The sequence below is a fragment of the Tripterygium wilfordii genome, chromosome 2 (genome assembly GCF_013401445.1).
Source record: "Tripterygium wilfordii isolate XIE 37 chromosome 2, ASM1340144v1, whole genome shotgun sequence".
NCBI classification, from domain to species: Eukaryota; Viridiplantae; Streptophyta; class Magnoliopsida; order Celastrales; family Celastraceae; genus Tripterygium; species Tripterygium wilfordii.
In genome coordinates this window covers 6,694,869-6,720,453 of record NC_052233.1, presented here as the reverse complement: position 1 = coordinate 6,720,453, position 25,585 = coordinate 6,694,869, and the positions used below count along the sequence as shown (strand labels likewise).

Sequence of the window (25,585 nt, the reverse complement as noted above, 5' to 3'; positions counted from 1 at the left end):
CAACTTCGTATCCAAGAAAGTAGTAGAGACTCTGAAGTTGTCAACAGAACCACATGTGAGTCCCTATTCTCTTGGGTGGGTTAAGAAGGGACCTTCTGTTCATGTTACGGAGACTTGCCGTGTGCCATTATCCATTGGGAAATATTATAAAGATGTTGTGGTTTGTGATGTTATCGACATGGACGCTTGTCATATACTACTGGGGCGTCCGTGGTAGTTTGATGTTGATTCAACTTTAAAGGGACGAGATAACATTGTATTATTCACTTGGAAAAATAAGAAAATTACTATGGCTCCTATTTCAGATTCCAAGTCGCCAAAGGTAAACAATACTAGTTTCTTAACCCTGACTAGTAATGAGAGGGAGATGATTGAAGAAATAAGAGAGGCCAATTCACTGTTTCCTATAGTAGTGAAGGGACTGTTGACAACAACCTAGGGGAGGTACAGGTTCCTACGGATGTTCAACAATTGTTGGAGGATTTTTAGGAACTTACTGCTGACGATTTACCAGAAGAACTACCTCCTATGAGCAACATACAACATCATATTGACCTAGTTCCTGGGGCTAGTTTGCCGAATCTGCCACATTATCGGATGATCCAAGCTGAGAATGAAATTTTACGTGAACTGATTGAAGACTTATCGAAAAGGGATTTATTAGGGAAAGTATGAGTCCTTGTGCAGTGCCAGTCCTTTTAGTTACGAAGAAAGCAAAGGAGGGGCAGAAATCCTGGCGTATGTGTGTAGACAGTTGGGCTATTAATCGGATCACCGTTAAACACAGATTTCCTATTCCGCGACTGGATGATATGTTGGATGTCCTTGAAGGTTCGAAATTGTTTTCAAAAATTGATCTGCGAAGCGGGTACCATCATATTCGAATCCGGTCAGGAGATGAGTGGAAGACAGCTTTCAAGAGTAAAGATGGGTTGTATGAATGGTTGGTGATGCCTTTCGTGTTGTCCAACGCGCCGCGCACGTTTATGCGACTCATGAATCTGGTTCTTCGTCCTTTTATTGGTTCTTTGGTTGTAGTTTATTTTGAAGATATACTAATCTACAGCAAAACGAGGGAGGAGCACTTAAGACAGTTAGAGCAGGTTCTTTGTGCATTGAGAGAGAACAAGTTGTACATGAATCTGAAAAAGTGTACATTCTGTACAACTAAGTTGCTATTTCTGGGATATGTGGTAGGCAAGGATGGGATACAGGTGGATGAGGAGAAAACCCGAGCTATCCGCGATTGGCCGACGCCGAAGAATGTTTCAGAAGTGCGAAGCTTCCATGGTTTGACCACTTTTTATAGAAGATTTGTGAGAGATTTCAGTACCATCACTGCACCTATTACAGAGTGCCTGAAGAGGGAAAAATTTCAGTAGGGAGAATCTCAAGAATGTAGTTTTTCTTTAATTAAAGAGAAACTATGTACTACACCAGTTTTAGCTCTTCCAAATTTTGAGCGAGTATTCGAGGTCGAATGCGATGCTAGTGGGGTAAGAGTGGGAGCTGTTATTTCACAAGAAAAGAGGCCTATTGCTTTCTTTTCTGAAAAGCTTTCCGAGGCCCGACAAAAGTGGAGTACCTATGATCAAGAATATTATGCAGTTGTCAGGGCTTTGAAGCAATGAGAGCATTATTTGATTCAAAAGGAGTTTGTGCTGTACACGGATCATCAAGCATTGAAATTTATTAACAGCAAGAAACAGGTTAATAAAATGCATATTAGATGGGGACGTTCCTACAAAAATTCCCGTTTGTCATCAAGCATAAATCTGGAGCTTTGAATCGAGTTGTTGATCACTCTTTCCCATGAAATCGAAGGGTTTGAGTGCTTGAAAGAATTATATGAGACAAATTCAGACTTTCAAGAAATATGGAGGAAGTGTATTAACAAAGAAGCTGCCATGGATCACTACATTAACGATGGGTTTTTATTCAAAGAAGACGGATTGTGTATTCCTGTTTCTTCTTTGCGTGAGAAGCTCATTCGAGATTTGCTTGGTGGAGGCTTGAGTGGCCACTTGGGGCGTGACGAAACAATTGTAGGGTTGGAGGAGAGGAATTTTTGGCCTCAGCTGAAGCATGATGTAGGAACAATTGTGAGCAATTGTTATATCTGTCAGATCTCCAAGGGTCAAGTACAAAATACGGGTTTGTACACACCACTCCATGTTCCTGATGATATTTGGCAGGATGTTTCCTTGGATTTTGTTCTTGGGTTATCGCGTACGTAGCAAGGTGTGGATTCAATTTTTGTTGTAGTGGATAGATTTTTGAAGATGACTCATTTTATACCTTGTAAAAAGATTGCTGATGCGTCCAATATAGCCAAGCTTTATTTTAGGGAAGTGGTTCGGTTGCGTGGTGTTCCTAAAACCATCACGTCTGATCGGGATACTAAATTCTTGAGTCACTTTTGGATCACTCTATGGTGGATGTTTGGAACCAAATTACACAGGAGTACTACAGCTCACCCATAAACTGATGGCCAAACCAAGGTCACTAATCGTACTCTCGATAACATGGTACGTAGCGTGTGTGGAGACAAGCCGAAGCATTGGGATTTTGCACTACCTCAATTGGAGTTTGCTTATAATAGTGCCATTCACAGCGCCATGGGTAAATCCCCCTTCGCTGTCGTATATACTGCTATTCCTAACTATGTGGTGGATTTGGTGAAGCTGCCTCGGGGTCCAGGAGTCAGTGTTGCTGCCGAGGGGATGGCTGAAGATGTTATGGCAATTCACGATGAGGTAAAGAAGTGCTTGGAGCTAACGAATGCCAAATATAAAGCTGCAGCTGATACGCATCGTAGGGTGAAGATGTTTAATGAAGGGGATACGATCATGGTGTTCCTTAGGAAAAAGCGTTTTCCTGCTGGTACTTACCGCAAGTTGAAGCCCTAGAAATATGGTGCTTACAAGGTGCTGAAGCGGATTAGTGATAATGCCTATGTGATTGATCTGCCAAAGTTTCTGGGGATCTCAAATTCTTTTAACGTTGCTGTCTTGTTTGCTTTCAAGGAGGATGAACTCATCTATCCTAACGATAACTCGGGGTCGAGTTCTTTTGAAGTAGGAGGGACTGTCGTAGAACGAGTGGAGATCGCGTTTGAAGAAGGAATTGATGAGAATCAATAAGAAATTGAGAAGAGAAACTTCAAAAGAGCTGCAGTGAAGAACTAGTTGTAACTCTTGACTTGATTGGCAGATTTTTTATTATAATATGTTTCCGAAGACTGATTTCCGTCCTACATAGCATTCCAATTTGGGCTTGCCCGTTTAAGGTCGTTTTCAAGCTCAAATTACCTGTTTAAGGCAGTCTGGCGGGTGGTCAAAGTTTTATTATTTTTGGTCAACTTTTCGTTTTAATTTGTTTTGTTTTAGTTAATGTCTTTGTTGGTCTTTTTACTTAATTAGGGTTTCCTAGTGACTATTTGTTATTTGGATTATTATTGAAGTTAATAAACTTTTGATTTACAACCAATTTTCCTTGGTGGACTCCAAGATTGTTCTTGAGGATTTATGCTTGTAAATTCCCTTGATTGTTTCATGCTATGTCAAGTGGTATTGAAGCCTGGGATTCGCCCGATTTGACACCCTTGATTTTACCTATGGCCGACCGTAATGCTGCCCATAATGGTGAACCAGTTACTCGAGCAGATCTAGATGCCCAGAACGAAAGAATAGCCGGTTTAACTACTCAAATTGGTGAGTAGCGAGAATTGTTGTTGCAAGCCCTAAACCCTAATCAAGCGGTTGGTGGGAATGCAAACCAAGGAGAACATAGGCCACGGCCTCAAGGAAGAGAGCACGATCAGGATAGCGAATCAGAATCTAAAGAAGAGATTGAAGACCTAGCTCAAGCCAATAATTGGAGTCGTGATTTCGAGCAGGGGCGAAGCTACGTTTAGTCCAGCTGACCCCCCTCAAAATTTTCTTTATAACCCTTACTATGTACAAATTTTCATAAAGACCCCCCTAAAAATAAAATAAACTACAAAAAGACCCTCCTGAATTTTTCTCATCCTATCTTCATGGCCTTTGGATCTTTAAAGACTCTTACACACCATTGGATTTGCCTACCAAAATAAGGTTATTATCAAGAACAAGGTTATTGCAATCAAAAACAATTCTTCTCTCTTGCACGTAAATCCTCCTCTCCGTTCTGACTTCTACGATGAGCGTTCGCCCACTCTTCCAAATCGACATGATCGGCACGCCGTCAATCTCTAGTTCTCTTCTTCCATGCTTCGTCTACCTCATCTAGTCTTCTTCCGTTCTTCGTCTACCTGGTGGCTGGTTCTATTTTTCTCACAATCTCACTGTAAGTTGAGCTGAGCACTTGAGCCTCTGCCTCTAGGTCATCGACTCATGTTCGTGAATCGCAAAGGGGCAAAAATCTGAAAATCATGGTAATTCCTTGGTTTCTTTTTGACTTTTTCTATGATATCATTAGATATTGATACTTTTGATTTCACAATTCAACATATTGCCTATCGTTCAATAATTCAATTAATAATTAATTGTAGTTTGTTGACTTGTTCCGTAACTTCCGTTGTTCAATTTCTGCAATTGTTCCGTAACTTCCGTTGTTTGGTTTCTGCAACTGCAATTGTTCAATTAGTATTTAGTAATTGAAGTTTTTCTATTGAAATTGAAGTATAGTTTCTAAACCATGAAAAACTAGCTAAGTCTGTACTGTACAATTGTAATTGAATATTGTAAATATTGAAGTTTGTCTTTCTTTTGCAGATTTGAGTCTTTGACTATTTCAATTTGAGTCTAATTATCAATATATATTTGGGCAATTGGCCAATTGAATTCATTGATACAAGCAACTAAGCAAGGAGACAATAATTGTAGTAAGACACAAATCCATCTATCTTGCTAGTTTGCTTTATTGTGTTCTTATTGTAAATATTGAACTTTGTCTTTCTTTTGCAGATTTGAGTCTTTGACTATTTCAATCTAATTAGTCTGATTATCATTATATATATGGGCAATTGACCAATTGAATTCATTGATACAAGCAACTAACTAGCAAGGAGCCAATAACAGTAAAGCACAAATCCTTATCCATTTATTGTTCCTAGTTCCCTTCTCTGAAGTACTTTTAAGTGTTGTGATTTGTGATTGTGAACTATGTTTTTTGTTTGCCAGGATTGAATTGATCTGTTAGTCTCTATCAATGGATAAATTTGTCACCAAAGTTAAGCGTACAACAGTGGAGTCATCTTCACCCATGACATCAAAGAAAGGTCGTGTGGAGATCAATTATGAAAATCTTCCTACAGACCCGAGGTTACGATGTTCAATATGGGATTATGGCCCTAATGATATAGATCGCGTTAGGCGTTCATACTTACAGAAGGGTCCTTGTCAACCCATTTGCCATGAATTTCCACAAACCCTTATGATGGATGAATTTCCACAAACCCGCATGGGAGATGATTGGCTCAATGCTTGTTTGATTTCATACATTGAGAAAGATGTCCTTAATGAAATTGAAAATGAAGCTATCATGCAACGTTTTCAATCTATGAAATCTCGTAGGGAGCAATTGTAAATGAACTTTCACAGGTAATTTGTAATCCATAACTGAATTTTTTTTATAGCTTATTGTCTTGTGAGTTGTGACCCCCCTCACATTTTGTCCTGACTTCGCCCCTGATTTCGAGATGATATGATGGATAGAGAGACAGAAATGAAAGTGTCAAATCAACACATTTAACAAGGTGTGTATACCGAGTAAAAAGGATGTGCATTTAGATGCACCCATAATTATTTCATAAACCATTGATTTGATGTTGTCCGATCCAAAACGACCTCGTAACACTTTCTTTTTTTTTGTGCCAATCCTATATGTAGCTTCTTAAAGTTTTTGTCATCTGGATTTTTGTTCGTCTAAACAGTCGTGTTCAATTTCCGTCGCTGCAGCTAATCGTCGAGAAATAACGCGCAAGGTTCTAACTTCTATTCTCGAGCGTGTACAGTTCCATCTGCGGCGGTTTCGCTTCTTTCCTTGTCCACCTCACCTGTCCTTGAAATCGGATCCGAGCCTCAGAAATCGTGAATTAGGTCTGAACCTCCAAGCTGGCGACTGAAAAGGTCCATGTCTACCACGAGAGGCAAAAACTGCAGTTTTGCCTCTTACACTCCCTTAACAATCTCTTCCAGGTACCTCTTTTTCCATCTCAATCCCTTTTCCCTGATTCCGTTTCTGTAACCGGAGTTTGCTTCGTTGTTGAGAAAACATGATCTATCACAAGGTTTTATAGTATTTATTCTATTCTTAGGTTTTTTTTAGTTTTTTTGTTAATTTGGTTCTTGTCGAGTAATTTGGTTGATCCGAAAATGGAGTAATGACGGTATTGATGATTCAAATGTGAATGGTAGTGTCTTTCTTTTGATAGTTTGATTTTGTTTACTCTGGGTCGTTGCCAATTTACCCCTGACAGAGCGTAGGGTTTTGAACTTTGATCAACTTTAATTCTCAAGGAGGAAAGAGTCTATGCTAAATTTCTTCTCGAAGAGAAAATTAGGTTTAGTTGATAGAGAAATTTAATCTGTCAGCGAAGCTATATGACGGATTAAGATATTATTTACTTGCTTCTTCGTTTAGTCTGTTTGTATCAGCTAGCATTGATTTGTGATAAAATTGCTTGTAATTCAGCAAAAAGAAGCTTTTACTAGAGCAAGCTTGAATTCTATTGCGGAGAAACTTGTTCATGACGATCCTACCAAGGAAAGCTGGACACCATTAGCTTTACTCTCGAGGCCTCATCACAACACAATCACTGGGAATTATGATATAAATGTCCTGATGGTCGCACTTGAAGGGAAAGGGAAGAGTGTAGTTTGGCATGATCGTCGCAATGGAGCTTCTTCAATTGATCTTGATGGGCCAGAGAATAATTTGATGGGTATTGTTCTTAATATTCCGGTCAAAAGGTATGCTGGGCTTTGGAGAAGTAGGCATTGGATTGCACTGAGAAGGATTGATGGGGTTTGGTATAATTTGGACAGTGACCTTGGTGCTCCTCAATCTTTCAAAGACAGTGAAGAAGTTAGGGGATTCTTAAATTACATCATTGATCATGGAGGTGAGATTCTACTTGTCATGAATATTACGCAGTGAGCTATTGAAGAACTCCCATTGTATGTTTAATGTTTATACCAAAATCTTTCTGTACTTGTACTTGAATTACACTTTGGTGGTACTTAAACTTGTTTTGTTCAAATGAAACCAAAAAATGCTGCTAGGCCTAGGGTTTTTATCATGTAGCAAACTGTTGCAAGAGATCAATATTGCTGCTGTTTGCTAGAAAATTTTGAAAAGATGTTCATCCTTGAGGTTTGAGACGCTCTGGAACTGGCAGTAAAATAATTGTTCAAGGAGTAGATGGTCAATGATAGTAAAATAAGATGTTTTGGATGTCTCTTATGTTATCCTTTCAATCTCTGTAAGGGGTTGTTTGACGTACGTACAAATTAATCCCATATATATAGTATACACATATATGTAATTATGTATATTTTCTCTTTTCTTTTTTCTGTTCAAGCATGATTCTTATTCATGATTGATTTGAATTTTGCATTGAAACTGTGGTGATTGCTTTGGACAAATGTGGCTCTGTATGAGAAAGCTACTACTTCAAGCAGCACTCTGGGCTAATCTCAGAAGAAGTTTGTGCAATTGAAGTTAGGTATATGAATGCGCTTAGGAGGAACACAAGTTCAACTTAAAGCTAGTGTTGGTAATGGGGGAATGTTGCATGTTATGCCAATTTCTGGTTGATCATGTTTATTTTAATCTGAAGGGGGGAATTAAGCTTAGGATGAAAAATTGTTTTCCTCTCTTCGTCTCTCTATTAAAATTTCGTGCTTATTAGTGTCTAATGACCCCTCTGCCTGACCTAGCTGGCCACGTGAACGTTTATCTGCTTGATCATGTTCATAATCCACTCCTCCCGCAGAGGTGGATTATGGGTGCCCTGGCAGGGTTAACAGTGGAGAGAATTTGCCAAGGTGACGTTGTCCTTGGAGGTTCAAACGCGTCACTTGGGAAGGGAGGATTTCGGTTAGGTTGAGTGCTTTCTTTGTAATCACTTTTGCAGAAGATTATTGTAATCGTAACTTTATAACATAAAATTACAATTTCGTGATTCTATTTCTCTTCTGTTTTGCATTACTGGTTTTAGCGTAAATTGTTGATTTCCTAGTTATTGGGGGTACAGTTTTACTCGTATAAAGTTTGCACTCGCAAGACCTTAACGGGGGGTTCGTGCTTGTAGGGTAGTTAGTCACTTAGACCGGATAAAAATTGGGTACTACACTTTCCCAAGGAATTTCCCTTGCACAGGGATCGCCAAGAGAGAGGCGGAGAGAAAACACTTATATTTGTTTTTTTATCAAAATTTCTTTTTAGTATTTGTTTTTTCAGATAATCACAATAAGTTAACCCGATATCCAGTCCTATTAAGTATTTTTCAGACCGAGTCTAGCCTGGATTGAAAAAAACAATATCGGACCAGCCTGATAAACACTGGATCGGGCCGGATTTCTCAACCCCATGTACACCCCTACTCTCTACAGTCTGCACAGTTCGATTTGGATCATGCGTTGGACTTCCGATTTAGCCCAAGTGTAAAAGCACTTCGGCATTGTGAGCCCAAAAGCACTTTTGCTTCATGCCCATGGGGAAGCGTCTTGTTTAGTAAAAAGGGGGCTTACAAGAGCAGAGTTTTCCTACTGATTTCATTATTTACCAAACTTGGACTCCTAGTTATTGATGCTGTTAATATCCAAACTTGGATTCCTAGTTATTGATGGTGTTAATATCCAAACTTGGATTCCTAGTTGTAGATTATAACCAGAACTATAACTAGGATTGAAATACTACAAAAACTCATTTAATTATTCTCTTGATCCCTTAGAAGATAGCCGGCCCTTGTTCACTCTTCTCTTTCCATACCTTCTCGAGGTAATTTGACTTGGTTGATTGAGTCCCATGAGTGGAACACTTTTAGTTTATATCGAAGAACAAACTTCAGTATTATTAAATCTTCTGATCTACTATATTTATTAATTGTTCGAATTTTGTGTTTTTTTTTTTCTTTCATTTTATTGATTTATGCAACGTCGACAGAGGATGATTGAGGAAGGAGAACTGGATAGAGCCGTGGCGTATGTTCATAATGTGAGCAAAACTTTTGAAGACAAAATTGAAACATATAAAGCCTTCCTTGATGTTATGACAAGTTTCCGGAACGACAGGTTCAATCTATATATATGGGATTTGTAATGGTTGTTTTCTTGGTTCATTTTATTTGGCATATATATATATATATATATATATAGATGTAGGTGATGTTGTATGTATATGTTCCAATATTGCAGAATTGGAATACTTGAAGTAGTGGCAAAGGTGATGCGATTGTTCGAAGGTCATCAAGAATTAATTTCAGAGTTCGTTACCTTCTTGCCCGACCCTGAGAATATTGTTGGTTATCAAAAAATCATGAATTTATCAAGACGTAGGATTCAGGTATTAAGAAATATTTTCTTGTGAAATCTAAATATGCAATTGGAATGTTTATTTTGCTCGGATTTTTAGAGCTCTTAGTTAATTTTTCTTTTAATGGATTTCTGTATTTATTTTCTTTTAATAAGCCACTCGGCGAGGGCCGTGGGAGGAATAAAAAGGAAGGGTTCTTTGAGGCCTTCGCATATGTCCATTCAGTGTGGGAAACATATCCACACAATAAAGAAATATTGAAGGCATTGCATGATGTTTTGACAGATTACCAGGAAAAAAGGTTCCAACTTGATATAAACTATATATATATATATATATATATGGAATTTTAAATCTTTTTTTTAGCCTTTTTATTTGTTGACATTTGTTTGTTTATGTTATGTTTTTGATGCAGAATTGGGAAGGTTGATGTGTTGCCAAGGATTGAGGATTTGTTCCAAGATCATGAAGAACTAGTTTTGGGTTTCAAGAATTTCTCTATATAGCCCAATCAAAAGAATAATTCAGTGAATTAGACTAGGGAATAAGTATTTCCAACAAATAATTCTTGAGCTTTAATTAATTTCTCAAAGGAATGAACAAGATGGAGCTTTAATTATTTTATTACTTTGGACGTCTTTCGTAGTGTTTTATTCAACTTTTGGCATGCATGTTGTTTATTATGATGTAGCAAGTATTATGCATTTTAGTTATAACAGATGAAAAAAAAATAGTAAAATATATAACACACAATTTAAAAAATAAAGATAAATAATTATAAATATTTAAAATTAACAGTTTCATATTTTTAATTAATTAGATGATAAAATAAATATTAAATAAAAGAATTTACTACATAAATATAGCAAAACCATATTAAAACCGTAATTAACCATTTACTGTATTTCCCACAGGATTAACTTGGACATATTAGTCATGAAATTTGGAATTGTCACAAAATTGTTCATATGAGAACCATTTTGAAATCCTACATTTATTGTCACAAAATTGTTTAGAATTACCAATTACGTACCACAAAATGATTGTTTGGTGTGTTTGGCTCGAGCTTATTAGTTGGGATCTCCTTTGGTTTTGTTTTTCTTGAGTTTTTTTTCCTTTGGTTTTGTCTTTGTTGAGTCTTTTAAAATTTTATAGTAGAGCTCCACGGATGCAACCTATAGCTAATAAGTTTAATTCTTGGAAATTGTATGTGAGAGTAAGATCGTACATCATGTCTCCCCTCCCCTACCATGCTCATTTTGGAAGTTTTGTGTACGAGAATAGTTTACTTTTTTTTATTTATTGTAGAGTAGTATTTCATACACAACTTATTCAATGTTTAGGGTTTCCAGTCACCCAAGGATCCAAATCTTGATCCAAAAAACAAATTCATCTTGTACTAGGCTTAGCAACAGCTAGCCATCAAAAGCAGGGGATGTACGTAGTACTCTTACCATGTTGCAAGATGTAATCGGTTGCTGTAGTTCCAAACAACCCAGCTGCCTGAACTCCAGCAAGTGTTAGATAGGATACGCCAAGCAATACTCCCTGAGAAAATAATCATAGAGAAAATACAGAGAACCATTAAATGAGGCGCTAAGAGTGCATTTGATTTATTTTATATTTTATTGTTTTCATTTTCATTTTTCTTTTTCTATTTTTCATTTTCAGTTTTCCATTTTGACGAAACAATAATGCAGAAACAAAATAGAGAAAAAGAGCAAGACACAAGTTTAACGAGGTTCGACAAATTGTCTAATCCTCGGGCGAAGTCAACGAAAGTTCTACTAATATGAACAAGGTTACAAAGAATTCAAAAAAGAAAAGCTCTCTATGCCAAGAACTACCTAGAATCTCACCCTAAATAACAATCAACTCTCTCACACTCTTCTCAAACAAAAATGGACGAACAAAACCCTTAAGTGTCAAAGCCTCAAAGGGTTGCCGTCAAGAGAAGAATATGTCCAACTTTTGTTGTGTGTCCTAGGGTTTACAACATATAACCTATTTATACTATATGAGGAGTTTAGGGTGACTTAAAACCCAAAACAACTAAAAACCCCGAAATACTTCGCGTTACAAAAACTGTTGCTTTTATGTCAACCGTCCGGACGGGCTCAGTTTTGCTGAAGCAAAAATTACCCAGATCCATCTGCCGTCCGGACGGCAACACTGCAGCAACAATTTGGTTCTTTTTCACCACCTTTTTTCAACATTTTCTCTGTTCCAATTTTATTGCTTTTTATCATTGATTTCATCAACTTCCTTCATGTTGCCGGTTTCAATTTGTGTATGCTCGTATTGGAACTTCCTTCTTGCTGCCGGTTTCAATCTATGTATGCTCGTATTGGCGAAGTGAAAGATAAGAAGAATGTTTGTGCATAACTGATTTGAATCTTCCATCTTAGAACTAATTTGAATCTTTAGATGGAGGAAGAGTCAAAAGGGGACATGGAGATATCATATGAAAGGGGACGCGAAGACAGAAGAATAGGAAGCCGAACGACTAACGGAGTATCTCGCGTTTGATTTTTACCGTGTTTTCTAAATTTTAGAAAACAACATTTTCTTGTTTTCTATTTTCTAGTCATTTTCATTTTGTGTTATCTAAAATGTACAACCAAACACATTTTCGGGTATGTTTTTTGTTTTCCAGAAAATAAAAACATAATACAATTGAAAAATAGCTAAACAAAACGCACTCTAAATGGCCCAATATCATCATCAAATTCATACCTTTGGGGGCACAAAAGGCCTAAAAGCCAAGTTCAAGACTGAAGCACCAATTGTGCTGAGGCTGGGCTAAAAATGGATGGGTATCAGGGTATGCCCAAAATGTTCACAAGACTTAGCTTCACCGTAGCCCATGAAATCTCAAAAAAAAAAAAAATACATGTTACCATATATGTATTGTATAACTAACATAGCATATTAGGGTTAACTGTAAGTATATATAGCTAGGTATCTGTTTGTACCGAAAATGACCTCCAATCACTTACTGACACATGGCAATGAGGGATCTATAATTGGCAATAGTGAACCAATGGACACGTGACAAAGGCAAGGAGATTTTAGATTAATATTTGTTCATTTTGCACATAAATCTAGTATTAATTAAGTTGAAGTCCAAGAGGCAGTTGCATGAAATCAGGAATGTTCTTGTCCAAGAAGCTATAAACAAAGGATTTATTGTCATAATTATTTTAATTATAATTTAAAATAATTTGTTAAAAAGAAACCGAGATTTTAGCTGGATAAGTGCAACATAGGTTCAAGAGAAATCGAAATTTGAGGCCTGTACGTTCCTAAAAAGCCTCAGGCATGACTCCAGCGACTACAAGTCAACCAAAAACCAGGTCCACGTTCGTCCGGCACTTTGAAGAAGAATGAATTCTGCCACGTTCACGAAGACATGAGCATTATCAATATGGTAATTGTTAGCCATTTCCCTTCAATTACAAGTATAAGGCCTACAATCCAGGGTAGTGGAGCAAGAAGCACGATCCTAGCACTCCCACATCCGCCTTGATGAAGAAGGATGACCTAGGAATTCCCACCATGATGCCCACTACTAGGAGGAAGCTGTGGTTATAAAAAGTTCTGACCTAGTCATCTTAGCGACAAGCAAGAGGATAGTTCTCCCACGATCCCCCATGACAAAACATGTCCAGATCATGTCAAGGAAACAGAAGTTGAAGATCACCATGAAAACTATAAAAGGAAGAAGAAGAGAGATTTATAGTCACCTCGCTGCAAACACAGACTCTGCGTCTACAACACTCTACTTCTTTCTTAGGTAGTGACTCCGATCACTTATCTTTATAATTAGCATGACTTAGACTAACTAGTTCCTTAGGATAACACGATACATTTCAAGCCTCCGTGGCTGTAGGATGTATTCCCAGTCAATGAAATTCTTGATACATTCCAGCAATGTGTGGTTTTTCATTTCATTTCAATAGGAGTTATTTCATTCCAGTGTTAGTCTTCTATCTCTTATTTTTTTCCTTGGACACTTATCAAATTTTAAGTTCTTTTCCTGGAAAGCAACCTTGAACCAACAGCCTTGTGTTCTCAGACTGTACACAACTCGTTTGGTGAACAAGTCATATTTGGTGCAATTCTCATATCAAAATCTTTGGACTGACAACAAATATTGACACACCTGAACACACACATCATCCATAACTCAAACACTTCTATCCCTAACAATCGAAATCTAGACATGTCCTATCCAGCACATAAGATAGCGAGCGGTATCTATTTTCTACTTCACCGTTCATTTGCAAGGAAAACTAAGATCTCCTGTTAGCCCCATTGGCAAAAGCATGTGCCAAGCCAGTATTACAACCATCGATCATCAAAAGATGGGAATTTATCATGGTTAATATTATGGTATATAGAACCATCCACCAGCTCACCAATATATTAAAATAGCCTGCACCATTTTTAGCGACTAATTATTCTATCAGAATAATGGAACTCAGCTTTTTCTTATCACATATATACACAAATGTAGGGATTAAAGGGAAAGGGGAAACATACCAAAAGCTTTAAGACATGTATGAAAGATAAAGGGAACCAAAGCTTCTTCTTTTCTTTTCTTTTCTTTTTTAAAAAAAAAAACTTTTACTTACTGTATTGGTCAACAACTTGGTCAAAGTCAATTTCACTCATCAACTTTTTTTTTTAATCTTTACTTGAAATACTGATCTATATCCATATAGCCTATAAATTGCATTGTGTAAGATAATCCATGAAATCTTTTTATTTACACATTGTAAGTTTACACCATTTTTAGAATTTGTGAAATGTCTAATACGCTCTTAAATGAAAATAAATTAACACAACCATTCCGATTTTGTTCTCAATAATAAATACAATCATCCGATTTTGTTATCAATAATCAACAGTACTATCCCGATTTTTGTAACCAAAAACCACAGGACTCTACCCTTTTTTAGGATCTGGTTCACTGCATTATGCCAATTACCCAATTTAACACAAAATATAAATCAAGCTCAGCAAAATCAATAGCAGGTGATAAGATCCAATTGGGTCAATTTATTTATGTTGAGAGGCTTGAATCCACCTCACTAGTCCCGATTCTTAGGAGGATCACTTGGGGAAAAACACTTCATCTTTGAGTAGATCAAAATTTTAGTTGTCGAAACATAGGTTGAATTTGGATGTGAAGAAAGAATCTCTTGCAAAATTGAAGACAACAATTTATAAAGAATGAATTCCTATTTCATATTTTACAAATAAAAGGGTATTTTGGACAACTCATTAAATTTTGAATGTAAATTTAATAGTTTGACGGTGTGCAAATAAAATTTCTCAATAATCAAATAACTTAATTGAAGAGTTGGTGAAGACTGAAGAGAAAGAACCATAGTAAGAACATAATCCTCCTAGATGTGCTTCCATCGTAAAGGACGACATAAGGAATCTGTAGCTGCCTTGTAACGACAAAATAAAGCATCTTGTTCTTCTTCTCAAGTATTGTTCAAGTATTATTTTGTTTAACTGTATTGTAAAGGTGAGCAAACACAGAATCATATGTTATGTAGGAAAGGAAAAAAAAAAAAGACTCAGAGAGGGTGAAGGCTCTGGCTTTGGATTCCCAACGTACATGTACATTAGTTCTGAAAACAATGGGTCATTCAATATCGATCAAATAATTGAAGAGAATGACAAAATATCTATGACAAATGCATACATACACAGGCCCCCCGGTGAACTCCAATGTGTGGTTCAAGCCACGTCCATGTCTTATCTACAAGCATTCGAGTTATATTCCCATGCATATTAATGTAAAACAGCACTATCAGAATCGCAGATAATCACGTGCCCAATCCTGACATTGCTTCCTGTTATTTGATTTCTTCATTTGTCCTTAGCCATCTACATTTTTAACATAGTTAGAGTGTAACACACAACGGAAACTGATAAAGGAACGATCTTCGTCAATATATTGAGTAACAAGTAAACCTAGAGAATATTATGAAAACAATGTGTTTATTTTACTTTCAAGATGCCTCTCTAAAGAGGCTACAATACCTTATATAATAATTTATAAATCCTAATTGCGACATAATTTAAAAATAAAAAAAGGTAATATAATTAAACAACAAATTGAGAGAAATCCTAAAAATACACTGAAATTATTAACTATATGCAAAAAGTGACCGAAACCCGTCGAAATGTCCATTTTTTAGGCCAAAAATGACGCTTAACGCTATTAGCTCCCACATTGTCGGGCCCAAAACAAGCTTCGAATTGATATATTATGGACTCAAAACGAACATCCGAGGCCCAAGTTATGACCATTTCATTGAGCATGGATCAAAGACCCCTGCTTTCGATCCCAAGCCTTATAGTACACATCTCCAATCTGTTCTACATCATATTGGTTTTCACTACATGTATAGGGCAAGTCATTTTACGAAATCCAGTAAGAAGTAACAAGAAAAATGGTCGCTGGTTACAGGAAATGAAATTTAACAGCATCACAACATGAAGTTGAAGAAAACCCCACATGCATGAAGTTGCGTTCCACCTACTCTTCAACTTTATTCTTCCATATGCCCCCACTCCCTTTCTTCCCTCCCTCATCTCTTCCTTTACATTAATTCCTTTCTTTCTTTCTTTTTTCATTCCATCATTCCCTCCACTGCCTTCTTCCTCTCCTCACTGTTTAATCACTCATTCATGGCCTCAACAATTCACACCTGAACAAGTTATCAGTCTAGAGCAAGCTCAAGCTGATTAATTACTCATCAATGGCGAGTGTAGGCATTTTCTTCAACAAGTTCCTCTCAATCTTTCTCCTCCTTCTTCATCTGGGTTGTTTCTATATCACAACCAAGGATCGCCGACGCCGAACCAAGGTCTCTCCTAGCATTCCCTCCTGCATCTCCCCATCTCGTTTCAAACCCCCTAAAGCAATTTCTTCTTCTTGGACTTTTATCAAACACGTGTTCTCCACAAAAACGTGCACTCAAAATCACCCCGCATCACCGACGTTAACCTCCGCAAGATCGTCTCAGCTCTCAATTGTCTCCATGCTCCCCATGGAGACGCATTTATCCGATCCTACTACGCGTCAAAAACCGCACGGGTCATGCCAAGAATCCGATATCTCAGCCGATAACTCGTTCTTCCCTCTTCGAAACGACATATTTCCTTGCACAGCTTGTGGAGAAATCTTCAATAACCCGCAACTTCTAGAACAACACCAAGTCATCAAACACGCTGTGACAGAGCTCGTCGATGGCGATTCGGGTAAGAACATAGTCCAAATTATATTCAAAACGGGTTGGACTTCGGGTAACGATAAGTGTCCGGAGATTCATCGGATTTTGAAGATCCACAACAGTCCGAAGATACTGTCGATATTTGAAGAGTACAGAGAATTGGTCAAATCCAAAGCCGCACGAAACGGCGCCGTCAGAAGGAGAGACGAGAGGTGCATCGCAGACGGTAATGAACTCTTGAGGTTCTCGTGTTCGACTTTCATGTGTGACTTGGGACTTAACAGTGACTCCAGCCTTTGTAACCAGCAATACTGCACCGTCTGCGGGATTATAAAGTCGGGATTTTCACCCAAGATGGACGGAATCTCCACGCTCTCTACTAGCCGGAGAGCACACGAGTCGATCCCAGAGGACATCGAGGAGGAGTTCGAGTTCATGAATGTGAAGCGAGCCATGTTGGTCTGTCGAGTGGTGGCGGGTCGAGTCGGTTGTGAGTCCGATGAAGTTGACAAGGAGGATGGAGGGTTTGACTCCGTCGTGGTAAGAGGGGGCAGTGGGGCCCATGCCAGGGTTGATGAGGAGGAACTTCTGGTGTTTAATCCTAGGGCTGTGCTTCCTTGCTTTGTGATTGTGTATACCGCGTGAGTTTTTTAATCATGATCATGAACGTACGTGATCTTTTAATTAATTTTGAACTTTTGTTGTCGTCTTTGATGATGTGTGGTGATGATGGTGTTTGCATGTTACTTATGACCATAAGTGGCCTGAAGTCTGATCACATGGGAATGGTGAGCGTTGACTATGCTGAGCTGATACGGGAGTGAGGTAGGTCCCACCTGCCCCGCGGATGGACTATGATCCCCATACTTGCAAATGGCTCAGTCGGGGCCGCCGCTTGATGTTTTAGGGAGTGTTGGGTACGTTGTTAGAAGTTGGGAGTTAGATTCATAATTTTGTAACTTGTATATAAGAAAATGCCTAGTAAGCCTCTTTATCATTTTAGGTACAAAAAAATGTGTTTGGGTGAATATTTTTGCTTAGAATGTGCGTTAATGAATATTATGGGCACAAGCCATTTATGTATATAGCCATTTTACAAGATCATTCAGGTCAATATATTATTCACTCTGATCAAACCTTTTACTTCTATAGAGAATAAGATAATTGTGTTTCCAAAATTAACATAACATAATACTAAAGATATAAGAGAAGTTTGTGATGAAGGAGAATCTTTTTAACTAGTACACGACGGCCCACGAGGCCTGACAAATTCTCCAAGAAAACTACAAACCACCGAAGAGTTGTTGCTGTTAGTTATGACTTTTGCAGACCCAGCTCAACACTATGGACTACTGTTAGGTTTGGTCCACGAAATTCCAAGAGTCCTTAAGTTCAGTCCACTAGTTCTTTATGGGCTTCAAAATCCAACAACCCAAGTGACCCAATGTTTAACGTAAGTTTGCCCACTTATAGAAGGCTTTTTTAGCCCTAGAGTTTTGTGGGCTACTAAACGAAACACAACAATGGGCCTTAAAAAGGGGCTTGGTTACTAGAGGAATCCATGAACCCGACCCATCTCCCCTACCGCGCCAAGAAGCAAGCCTAGAATTCCGCGCAAAAACCAAAATCTCAGTAATTCAAAGAAAGAAACCTTATTTATCTCTCTAACCTTGCTGCTTCATGAAGTTCGAGCAGGAAAATGGATGGATCGGATCTTTATTTGACTTCCAAGAGCCCTCGAACACTGTTCCCATGGACGGTTCCTTACCTCTCTCCCGAATTCTCGTTCTCACAATTGCTTTGATTTTTCAATTATTTAAGATTCTTAGTTCTGCGAGAATTCCTCCAGATCTACTCCTTTACGTGCCCTCTAAGAAGAAGAGTGCGTTCAATTGTTTTTTTTATGTGATCGATTGATTGTGTTTTCTTCTAGGACGTGTGTGGCTATCTACGAATTCGTGTTTACCGAGGCGTCGTGATTTAATTTTAATTGATCGTATGGCAACATGGCCTATTCGTGCAGTTTTGTTTGGAGTATTTTTTGTAGATTGCTCTCCTGTTCGTTCGAAGTTGTGGCGAGCTGCAAATTAATTTCAATCGGTATGAGCTTCAATTTCTGCCGCAATTTTCATTTGTTTACCATTGTAACCATGTTAAGTTCACATCTGATATTGCTAGGCACAGATAGTAGAAATTGTAGAATATGTTTGTGCCCGCGTCATCTATAAATTATCTTAGCATACTGTTAATTAGTAGTTTATTACTTGATTTTCATTGACCTTGTAACAAATTTTCGATCCATATTGTTGGCGGTTAGTTGTTTCTCCCTTTACCTTTAGCTCCTTTTCTTATTTGCAGGTCTGTTACATGTCCGAATTCAAGTTAGATGGGGATGCTTACCTTGATTCTGAGGAACCAGAATCAAGCTCCATCAATGGAGATGTCAAATCTCATGATAGGGTGAACATTATAGACAGGATTCTCAGTGGTATTCATAGGCAAGGAAATGCTGTGCCTGCCACAAACACAAAACTTAGAGCTATCTGGGATAGGTAGGAGGATGAGGTTAATCTTCATGTCCATTATTTTTTGTCTGTTAGACCATAAAATGTCTCGCGTTGGTTTGGTAAGCACCAACCACGTGGTTTATAAGTTTGAGCTCATCTCCAAACACTTGATGCGTCTTTTACCAAGGAAAAAACCATGCGGTCGCCATTTGCATCACCGGTCTGTTACTAATTTATTTATTGTGCAACCGACCATTGGTTCTATCTGTCCTGATAACTTTCTTGTTCATCGGATCAGTGGAAGTGACAACTGCTACTTATTTTCTTATTCGTATCAGTGTGCGTGAATTTAACTTGTAAATATGGAGTTATATATTGTTATTGTTTGTAAGGTTAAAGTATATTGTTGGGGTCATTACATATGTTACAGTAGGAAAAAAAAATCTGAAAGGTTTTGATTCAGTGGTCAATTCAAGTAATTTCAGGTAAATCATGTCAAACTATTTGTTTACTTTTTAACAGGTTCTTTAGAGGAAATCAAGCAGCTCTTGCTGACAGTGTCAGTTTTCTAGTTGGTGGAGAAGCAAAACGGGAACATGGCTTAGGGAAAAAGTCTGGACCTCTTTTGTCTGGGACAGCTTACTGTATTTCATCTTGCAGCATGATATTGTTAAACAAAGTTGTTTTGTCAAGCTATAATTTCAATGCTGGGATATCGCTCATGTTTTATCAAGTATGTTACCTATCTGGACACTTATCTTCCTAGTAGGATAGAAGCATGCAAAAGTGTCCTGTTATGATTTCTACAAAAAGAAATGTCAAATATTTTATTTTCTCTTTTCGCACAAGTTGGTACAATTTTAAAGGAACCTCATCAAATCTTCCACTCATTTGCTCCAGAATTTGATAAGTTCACTAGTTGTCCTTGTATTGGGTTTCTGCGGAGCAGTTAGATTGGAAAAACTCAGCTGGAAGCTAATGCGGACCTGGCTCCCTGTCAATGTTATCTTTGTTGGCATGCTTATATCAGGAATGTACAGGTATTTCATGACTTCTAAGCTTTGAATTTAAAAGGGCTTCTCCTGGGAGCCAGTTGTTTAGTCCTAGAGGAAAGAGATGTAGATTCTAGTAGTCAATGAAGTACTGGTTAAAGGAGCTGCAAATATGCTGTATCTGTTTGATGCTTCATATGTACTCTGATGACTAGTAATTTTGTTACTGGATGCCTCGTGTGTATATTGATGAGTGATGACTGATGACTAATACCAGCCAAAAAAAAACTGTTGATTAGAGAATAACAATCTGTATATGATCTTGTCTGGTTAATATTTTCTTCATTGTTTGGTTTCAGTTTGAAATACATAAATATTGCAATGGTGACAATTCTGAAGAATGTGACAAATATTTTAACAGCAATTGGAGAACTATATATTTTCCGTAAACGCCAGAATCGGAACGTGTGGACTGCCATGTTTCTTATGGTAAATTACCATGTTCCTCCACTTCCTGCTTCATGTGAACTTGCTAAATTTCTTTATATAGAATTTGAACTTTTGTAGCTCATGTTATTTATATGTGAAATAGAAAGCTTCAAATTTGTTAATTTTAAGTACTCCTAAGATGGGCAGATGGTCCAAGTTAGCAATGTTGAAGCTATCTGCTATTCTTAGTGTCATTTATTTTCTCTTTCTGCAACACACTCAACTAGTAACACTTATATATCACTCAATTAATCCTTCACTTTATTTTAGTACTGTTTCTTGATCAGCAGAAGTTCCATGATCAAAATAATATTTGGGCTGTTATTCTATTTATGCTTCGCAGATAATCTCTGCTTTCACTGGAGGTTTTACAGACCTATCGTTTGATGCGGTGGGCTATTTGTGGCAGATTATGAATTGTGTTCTAACAGCCAGCTACTCGGTATGGTTTCTTTTGTTCCTTATTCATTCTTGCCCTCTTCCATAGAAACAGATGGCTTGTGAGATCTTTAATTTATTGGGTGAACTATGTAAATAGTGGCTCTTGTTGCGGAGATTGATTGATCCTACAATGTCCAACTCATGTGCAAAACTTGTAACTTGTTACAGCTTACGCTCAGGTTGGTGATGGATAAGGCAAAACAATTCACAAGATCTGGATCTCTCAATGAAGTTTCAATGGTGTTACTGAATAATCTATTATCTCTACCTTTTGCTATCTTCTTGATTATCCTGTTTGATGAATGGGACTATGTGATGAATGTGTGAGCAAGCTATCCATTTACATTTAAATTTCATAGTTTTATGCTTTCTCTCATTGTAAGCGGCATTGAGTGCTCTAACATTTGTTGTCTCCATTTACAGGGATGTGGTTAAATTGCCAATGTTCTGGATTGTCGTGACAACTAGTGGACTGCTTGGACTTGCCATCAGCTTCACCTCTATGTGGTTTTTACGTCAAACTTGCCCGACTACTTACAGGTAATAATGTATGGCAAAACTCAAAGTTGACCATGTTCTTATTTTCAAAGATGTTTGTGTTCTTTTGTTTTTCTTTCCCTTCAATGGTTCAGCTTTGTTTGACCTGCCCTCCCTGTTCCCCACTCCCCCACCCCCTCCCAAAAATATGAAGGAAAACCCAAGAACAAAATAGCAAATGAAATGATGTTTATAATCACCATGTTCTTACTGATATGATATGATGTGCATATTTTGGTCAAAACCTCATATACTTCTGCTTTGTGTGATGATCTGTATTTGAAATGCAAATTTTAGGCCTATGTGCACTGAGATCTTGTTAAATTTATGGTTTCCTATTTATTTGATTGCTCCTTCCGTCTTCCATTAGGACGATCTGGGTGCACCTGTTAAAAAGTTAGAGCATACACCATTGACATTATGGCTTGTTTTACTGCAGTCTGGTGGGCTCTCTTAACAAGATTCCAATCTCTATTGCTGGTCTAGTGTTGTTCAAGGTTCCGCTCAATGTGCCCAGTTTGTTCAGTATACTTTTTGGTAATGAAAGCAATTTCTGCCACAGACCATGAAAAGTTCTCACAACATTAGCTTCAGCCCTTCATTGTATTATATAACTGCTGATGTGCTTCCGCCAGGTTTATTTGCTGGAATAGTCTTTGCCAGAGCCAAAATGTCGTAACAAAAATTTAAAATTTTGATGGATGAGGTAAAGTAGAAAAATATTGGTATTGACTATATTGAATTCCATGCGGGAGTAGCCAAGTTTGGTACTTGGTAGTTTCCTAACATACTTGTGTTATACAGCTGTTGATTTGGAAGATCAGAGAGTATGAAAGGGTATTCAGCTTCAAAAGCCCAGCAGCAGGGTTGCTGTGATCGTGGTGCAGGAGACCATGCTTACTGGTTTCTTTGTGATTCTGTATATCCTTTTTAGAGGCATGATAATCAATATGTTTTTCATAATGTTTCATGGAACGTAATCTTTTGGGGAAAATTACAGTCTGGATCTGTAAGAACAAAAGAAAATTGTGAAAAAAAGTGGAGGTAATATATTAATTCCATATTTGTTTTGTGTTTGGTGTGATTGTGGGTTAGATAGGATAAATTCATAAATTGTATTGGCGGCCACAGTCGATAAAACAAGTCGATTTGCCTGAATTTATTAAGAACGATATCATTTTATGACTTGTACTTTAAATTTCATTTATAACTGCGAAAACGTTTTTAAAAATTTTAAGGACTCCCATCATTTCAAAATTTCAAATGAGAGGCTCTATTGTAATGCGAGTTGTAACACCATAACTAGGGGTGTAAAATGGTCAATTCGGTTGGTTTTTTTTTTTTACCCTAAACCTAACCGTGACATTAAATTCTTATAAGACTAGCTACCACATTCCATCTATAGCAACTGGTTGAGCTCAATGAAAAGTTTTTGTGTTTGTTTGAAAATAATATGTTCCATGGTCCACAAGCAATTTAACAAAAATATATAATAATATTTTAACAATAGAATATATGAACCCTAAAATAACATGGATCACGAAATTAGTATCTCCTTCATCATATTATTTTATGCATGGTACTATTTTAGGAGGCAATAGAATATTGCCAATCATGAAAAGCATAGGATAGTCAAATTGTATATGTATATACGAATATCCATACATGCACACACATACGTACGTACACATTGTCACTCGCAGCCAAATGCCAATCAAAAGTTGTTGAGGGAAAAAGATGGAGACAGAAACAGAAACGATAAAACCACCGGAATGAAAATGATTGAAGTCCAACTAATAGAAATAACAGAAACACAAATGCCACTTGTCTCCCCACTTCGATAAAATCAAAGAAGTAGGCCACTTCTTTTCACACCCTGCCCTTTTAGTACTCTACCAATGTAACCTAACACACCACAATGTTAAACAGCTACTTCCCCTGAGAGAAGTGGGAAGAATGAGACACCATCTCTATCAAGTCCATCTCTTTCTTTTCTCCATTTGAAGCAGCAGTAGCAGTAGCAGTTGCAGTTTGATCCATTACAAAGTCCATGTTCATGTCAGCAGCATTATTATTCAATGAAGAAGTTGCACCACCAGCAGTACCATTCAGTAAGTAAGAGATGTAGAGGTCTGAGTACAAATGGGTTCTTGGAGTCTCTTCTTCTTCTTCAACCACATTGCCCCACACATTTTGGTTTGGAATACTAGGCATATGTCCACTGAGGTTGTAATCACCACCGTTGATATGATGATATAAATCGAGATAATCATGATCATCATTACTGGGTGGCTGCAGCTGGTCGTTACTAGCAAAGAAGTTTTGCATGAAGTAGAGCTCATCATCACATGTTTGGGAAATCAACGGTGGAGGAGAGTCATCAGTAGTTGGTTCGGATAGCTCCGGGAGGAAGTAGTTGAATTGGCTCGACGGGTCCTCAGATACAGCGGAGGAGCTGGCCAGAGTGGTGGAGACGGTGGTGGTGGTGGTGGAAGCATTGTTATGGTTGAGGTTCTTGCTTCTGATGTAGTCTTGGAGAATTGAAGATTGAGGCTGCTTCTTGTTTTGTTTATTATCAGGTTGTGATGATTGCTTGTTCTTTCTTCTGGAATTCTGTCTTCTCTTAGTGGCATTCCAATGATTCTTGATTGCATTTTCAGTCCTTCCTGGAATTCTCTTTGCTATCTCAGCCCATCTGTTGCCAACTTGGGAATGAGCTTCAACTAGTACTCTCTCTTCCTCTTCACTCCAGCTATCTTTCTGAACACATACAATCCACGTACATCAATGGAGAAAACATCATCACAAAACACTTTTTTTGATAACCGAAAATTTTCCAACCCGACATACCCATCGGACAGTTGGGCGTAGGAGTTAAATTTACGAGCTCCCGCATTTGCAAGGAGTTATCATTGTCAACTTCACGATCCCAAACCAAATCTTATTTGTTTATCATCACAATACTCGCATCATAGTATAACCAAAAGAGATGTAATGAAACCCATAGTCTTGCATGTAAAAGTTGAAGAAAAATGTGTAGAAGCAGACTTTATTTTCCATCATGAAGTTAATTATATATGGAAAGTACTGATTTCAATCTTGCTTTCATGACAATGAAAAATATGCATATGAACTCCAGCTGGTTATTGGCTAATTAATTAAAGAAAGATCTAAGATAGCAACCTGGAAGATTTCCTTGATAAATAGGGATATGATCCTTGCACAAGGTCTCAATCTACATATTTTCTTGACATTGATATGAAATCTGAATCCATGTAAATCCATCATGTCTAGAAATTAGAGAAAGCATATATATTGCAGTCAATCTAGATATATAGTGCTGAAATTTAGGGTCTCACATTTCTTCAATATTTAACCAAAAAAAAAAGAATAAGAACTGCAATTCTAATTAACCCTAAGATTTTTGTTGTTTGGAAGTCATGATCATCCATATATATATGGAAATTAAGATATAAATCCATAATACTCCAAAAGTACATGCAAAATTCTTTAAGATCTAACAAACTATGAAATTATAAAAATAAAAAATATATATCACATTAGCAAAAATTTAAAAATAAATAAAAAATATACCACATTAGCAAAAATTAAAAAAAAATTAATCAAAAAGCAATAGAAGATGAAGAACAACCACCTTGATATCTGGGCGCAAATGATTCTGCCATCTCTCTCGACACTGTTTGTCTGCTCTACCAACAAGCCTTTCAGCAATCTGTGCCCATTTTCTAACTCCATATTGCTTCACCAACCTAATTAGTTTCCTTCACAAACCAAAAAATACCCAAAAAAAAAACAGTTCGTTGTCAAAATTTACCAA

At 37.5% G+C, this 25,585-nt stretch overlaps 4 protein-coding genes and 1 long non-coding RNA gene across 6 annotated transcripts; all 5 read left to right on the top strand.

Annotated features, from left to right (window-relative positions):
* The first annotated feature begins 3,925 nt into the window (after window positions 1-3,925).
* Window positions 3,926-5,656, top strand: LOC119982187. The gene is made up of 4 exons (XR_005464304.1): window positions 3,926-4,417; window positions 4,758-4,867; window positions 4,950-5,062; window positions 5,166-5,656. It is a non-coding gene; the product is annotated as an uncharacterized LOC119982187 (long non-coding RNA).
* A 35-nt stretch (window positions 5,657-5,691) lies between these two features.
* Window positions 5,692-7,566, top strand: LOC120010549 (josephin-like protein). The gene is made up of 4 exons (XM_038861334.1): window positions 5,692-5,715; window positions 5,918-5,968; window positions 6,099-6,182; window positions 6,679-7,566. Exons 1-4 carry the CDS (start codon window positions 5,692-5,694, stop codon window positions 7,141-7,143), a joined length of 624 nt encoding a protein of 207 aa, XP_038717262.1. The 3' UTR covers window positions 7,144-7,566.
* Window positions 7,567-9,156: 1,590 nt separating this feature from the next.
* LOC120006530 (paired amphipathic helix protein Sin3-like 5) lies at window positions 9,157-10,133 on the top strand. The gene is made up of 4 exons (XM_038856592.1): window positions 9,157-9,281; window positions 9,405-9,552; window positions 9,678-9,823; window positions 9,938-10,133. The coding sequence occupies exons 1-4, from the start codon at window positions 9,157-9,159 to the stop codon at window positions 10,026-10,028; spliced, it is 510 nt and encodes a 169-aa protein (XP_038712520.1). The 3' UTR covers window positions 10,029-10,133.
* A 5,786-nt stretch (window positions 10,134-15,919) lies between these two features.
* Window positions 15,920-17,492, top strand: LOC120011916. The gene has a single exon (XM_038863090.1). The coding sequence runs from the start codon at window positions 16,308-16,310 to the stop codon at window positions 17,424-17,426; it is 1,119 nt and encodes a 372-aa protein (XP_038719018.1). The 5' UTR covers window positions 15,920-16,307; the 3' UTR covers window positions 17,427-17,492.
* Window positions 17,493-18,381: 889 nt separating this feature from the next.
* LOC120008433 (GDP-mannose transporter GONST2-like) lies at window positions 18,382-22,826 on the top strand. 2 transcript variants are annotated; one of them, XM_038858753.1, is made up of 11 exons: window positions 18,382-18,881; window positions 19,140-19,333; window positions 19,811-20,021; window positions 20,189-20,328; window positions 20,640-20,769; window positions 21,113-21,211; window positions 21,379-21,533; window positions 21,634-21,750; window positions 22,187-22,284; window positions 22,383-22,453; window positions 22,552-22,820. In XM_038858753.1, the coding sequence occupies exons 2-10, from the start codon at window positions 19,149-19,151 to the stop codon at window positions 22,424-22,426; spliced, it is 1,179 nt and encodes a 392-aa protein (XP_038714681.1). In that variant the 5' UTR covers window positions 18,382-18,881; window positions 19,140-19,148; the 3' UTR covers window positions 22,427-22,453; window positions 22,552-22,820. The 2 variants fall into 2 exon arrangements, with proteins under 2 accessions (XP_038714681.1, XP_038714690.1); XM_038858762.1 differs by lacking the exons at window positions 18,382-18,881; window positions 19,140-19,333 and having other exon boundaries at window positions 19,880-20,021; window positions 20,702-20,769; window positions 22,552-22,826.
* Window positions 22,827-25,585: the final 2,759 nt, after the last annotated feature.

Excerpts from the sequence above, each read along its gene's own strand:
- LOC120006530 (XM_038856592.1), top strand. The coding sequence starts at position 9,157 with ATGATTGAGGAAGGAGAACTGGATAGAGCCGTGGCGTATGTTCATAAT. Across the intron at positions 9,282-9,404 it reads ACAAGTTTCCGGAACGACAG|AATTGGAATACTTGAAGTAG; the intron begins GTTCAATCTATA and ends CCAATATTGCAG. Across the intron at positions 9,553-9,677 it reads TATCAAGACGTAGGATTCAG|CCACTCGGCGAGGGCCGTGG; the intron begins GTATTAAGAAAT and ends TCTTTTAATAAG.
- LOC120011916 (XM_038863090.1), top strand. The coding sequence starts at position 16,308 with ATGGCGAGTGTAGGCATTTTCTTCAACAAGTTCCTCTCAATCTTTCTC.
- LOC120010549 (XM_038861334.1), top strand. The coding sequence starts at position 5,692 with ATGGATAGAGAGACAGAAATGAAA. Across the intron at positions 5,716-5,917 it reads ATAGAGAGACAGAAATGAAA|TCGTGTTCAATTTCCGTCGC; the intron begins GTGTCAAATCAA and ends TCGTCTAAACAG. Across the intron at positions 6,183-6,678 it reads CCCTTAACAATCTCTTCCAG|CAAAAAGAAGCTTTTACTAG; the intron begins GTACCTCTTTTT and ends CTTGTAATTCAG.
- LOC120008433 (XM_038858753.1), top strand. The coding sequence starts at position 19,149 with ATGTCCGAATTCAAGTTAGATGGGGATGCTTACCTTGATTCTGAGGAA. Across the intron at positions 19,334-19,810 it reads CTTAGAGCTATCTGGGATAG|GTTCTTTAGAGGAAATCAAG; the intron begins GTAGGAGGATGA and ends ACTTTTTAACAG. Across the intron at positions 21,751-22,186 it reads ACTTGCCCGACTACTTACAG|TCTGGTGGGCTCTCTTAACA; the intron begins GTAATAATGTAT and ends GTTTTACTGCAG.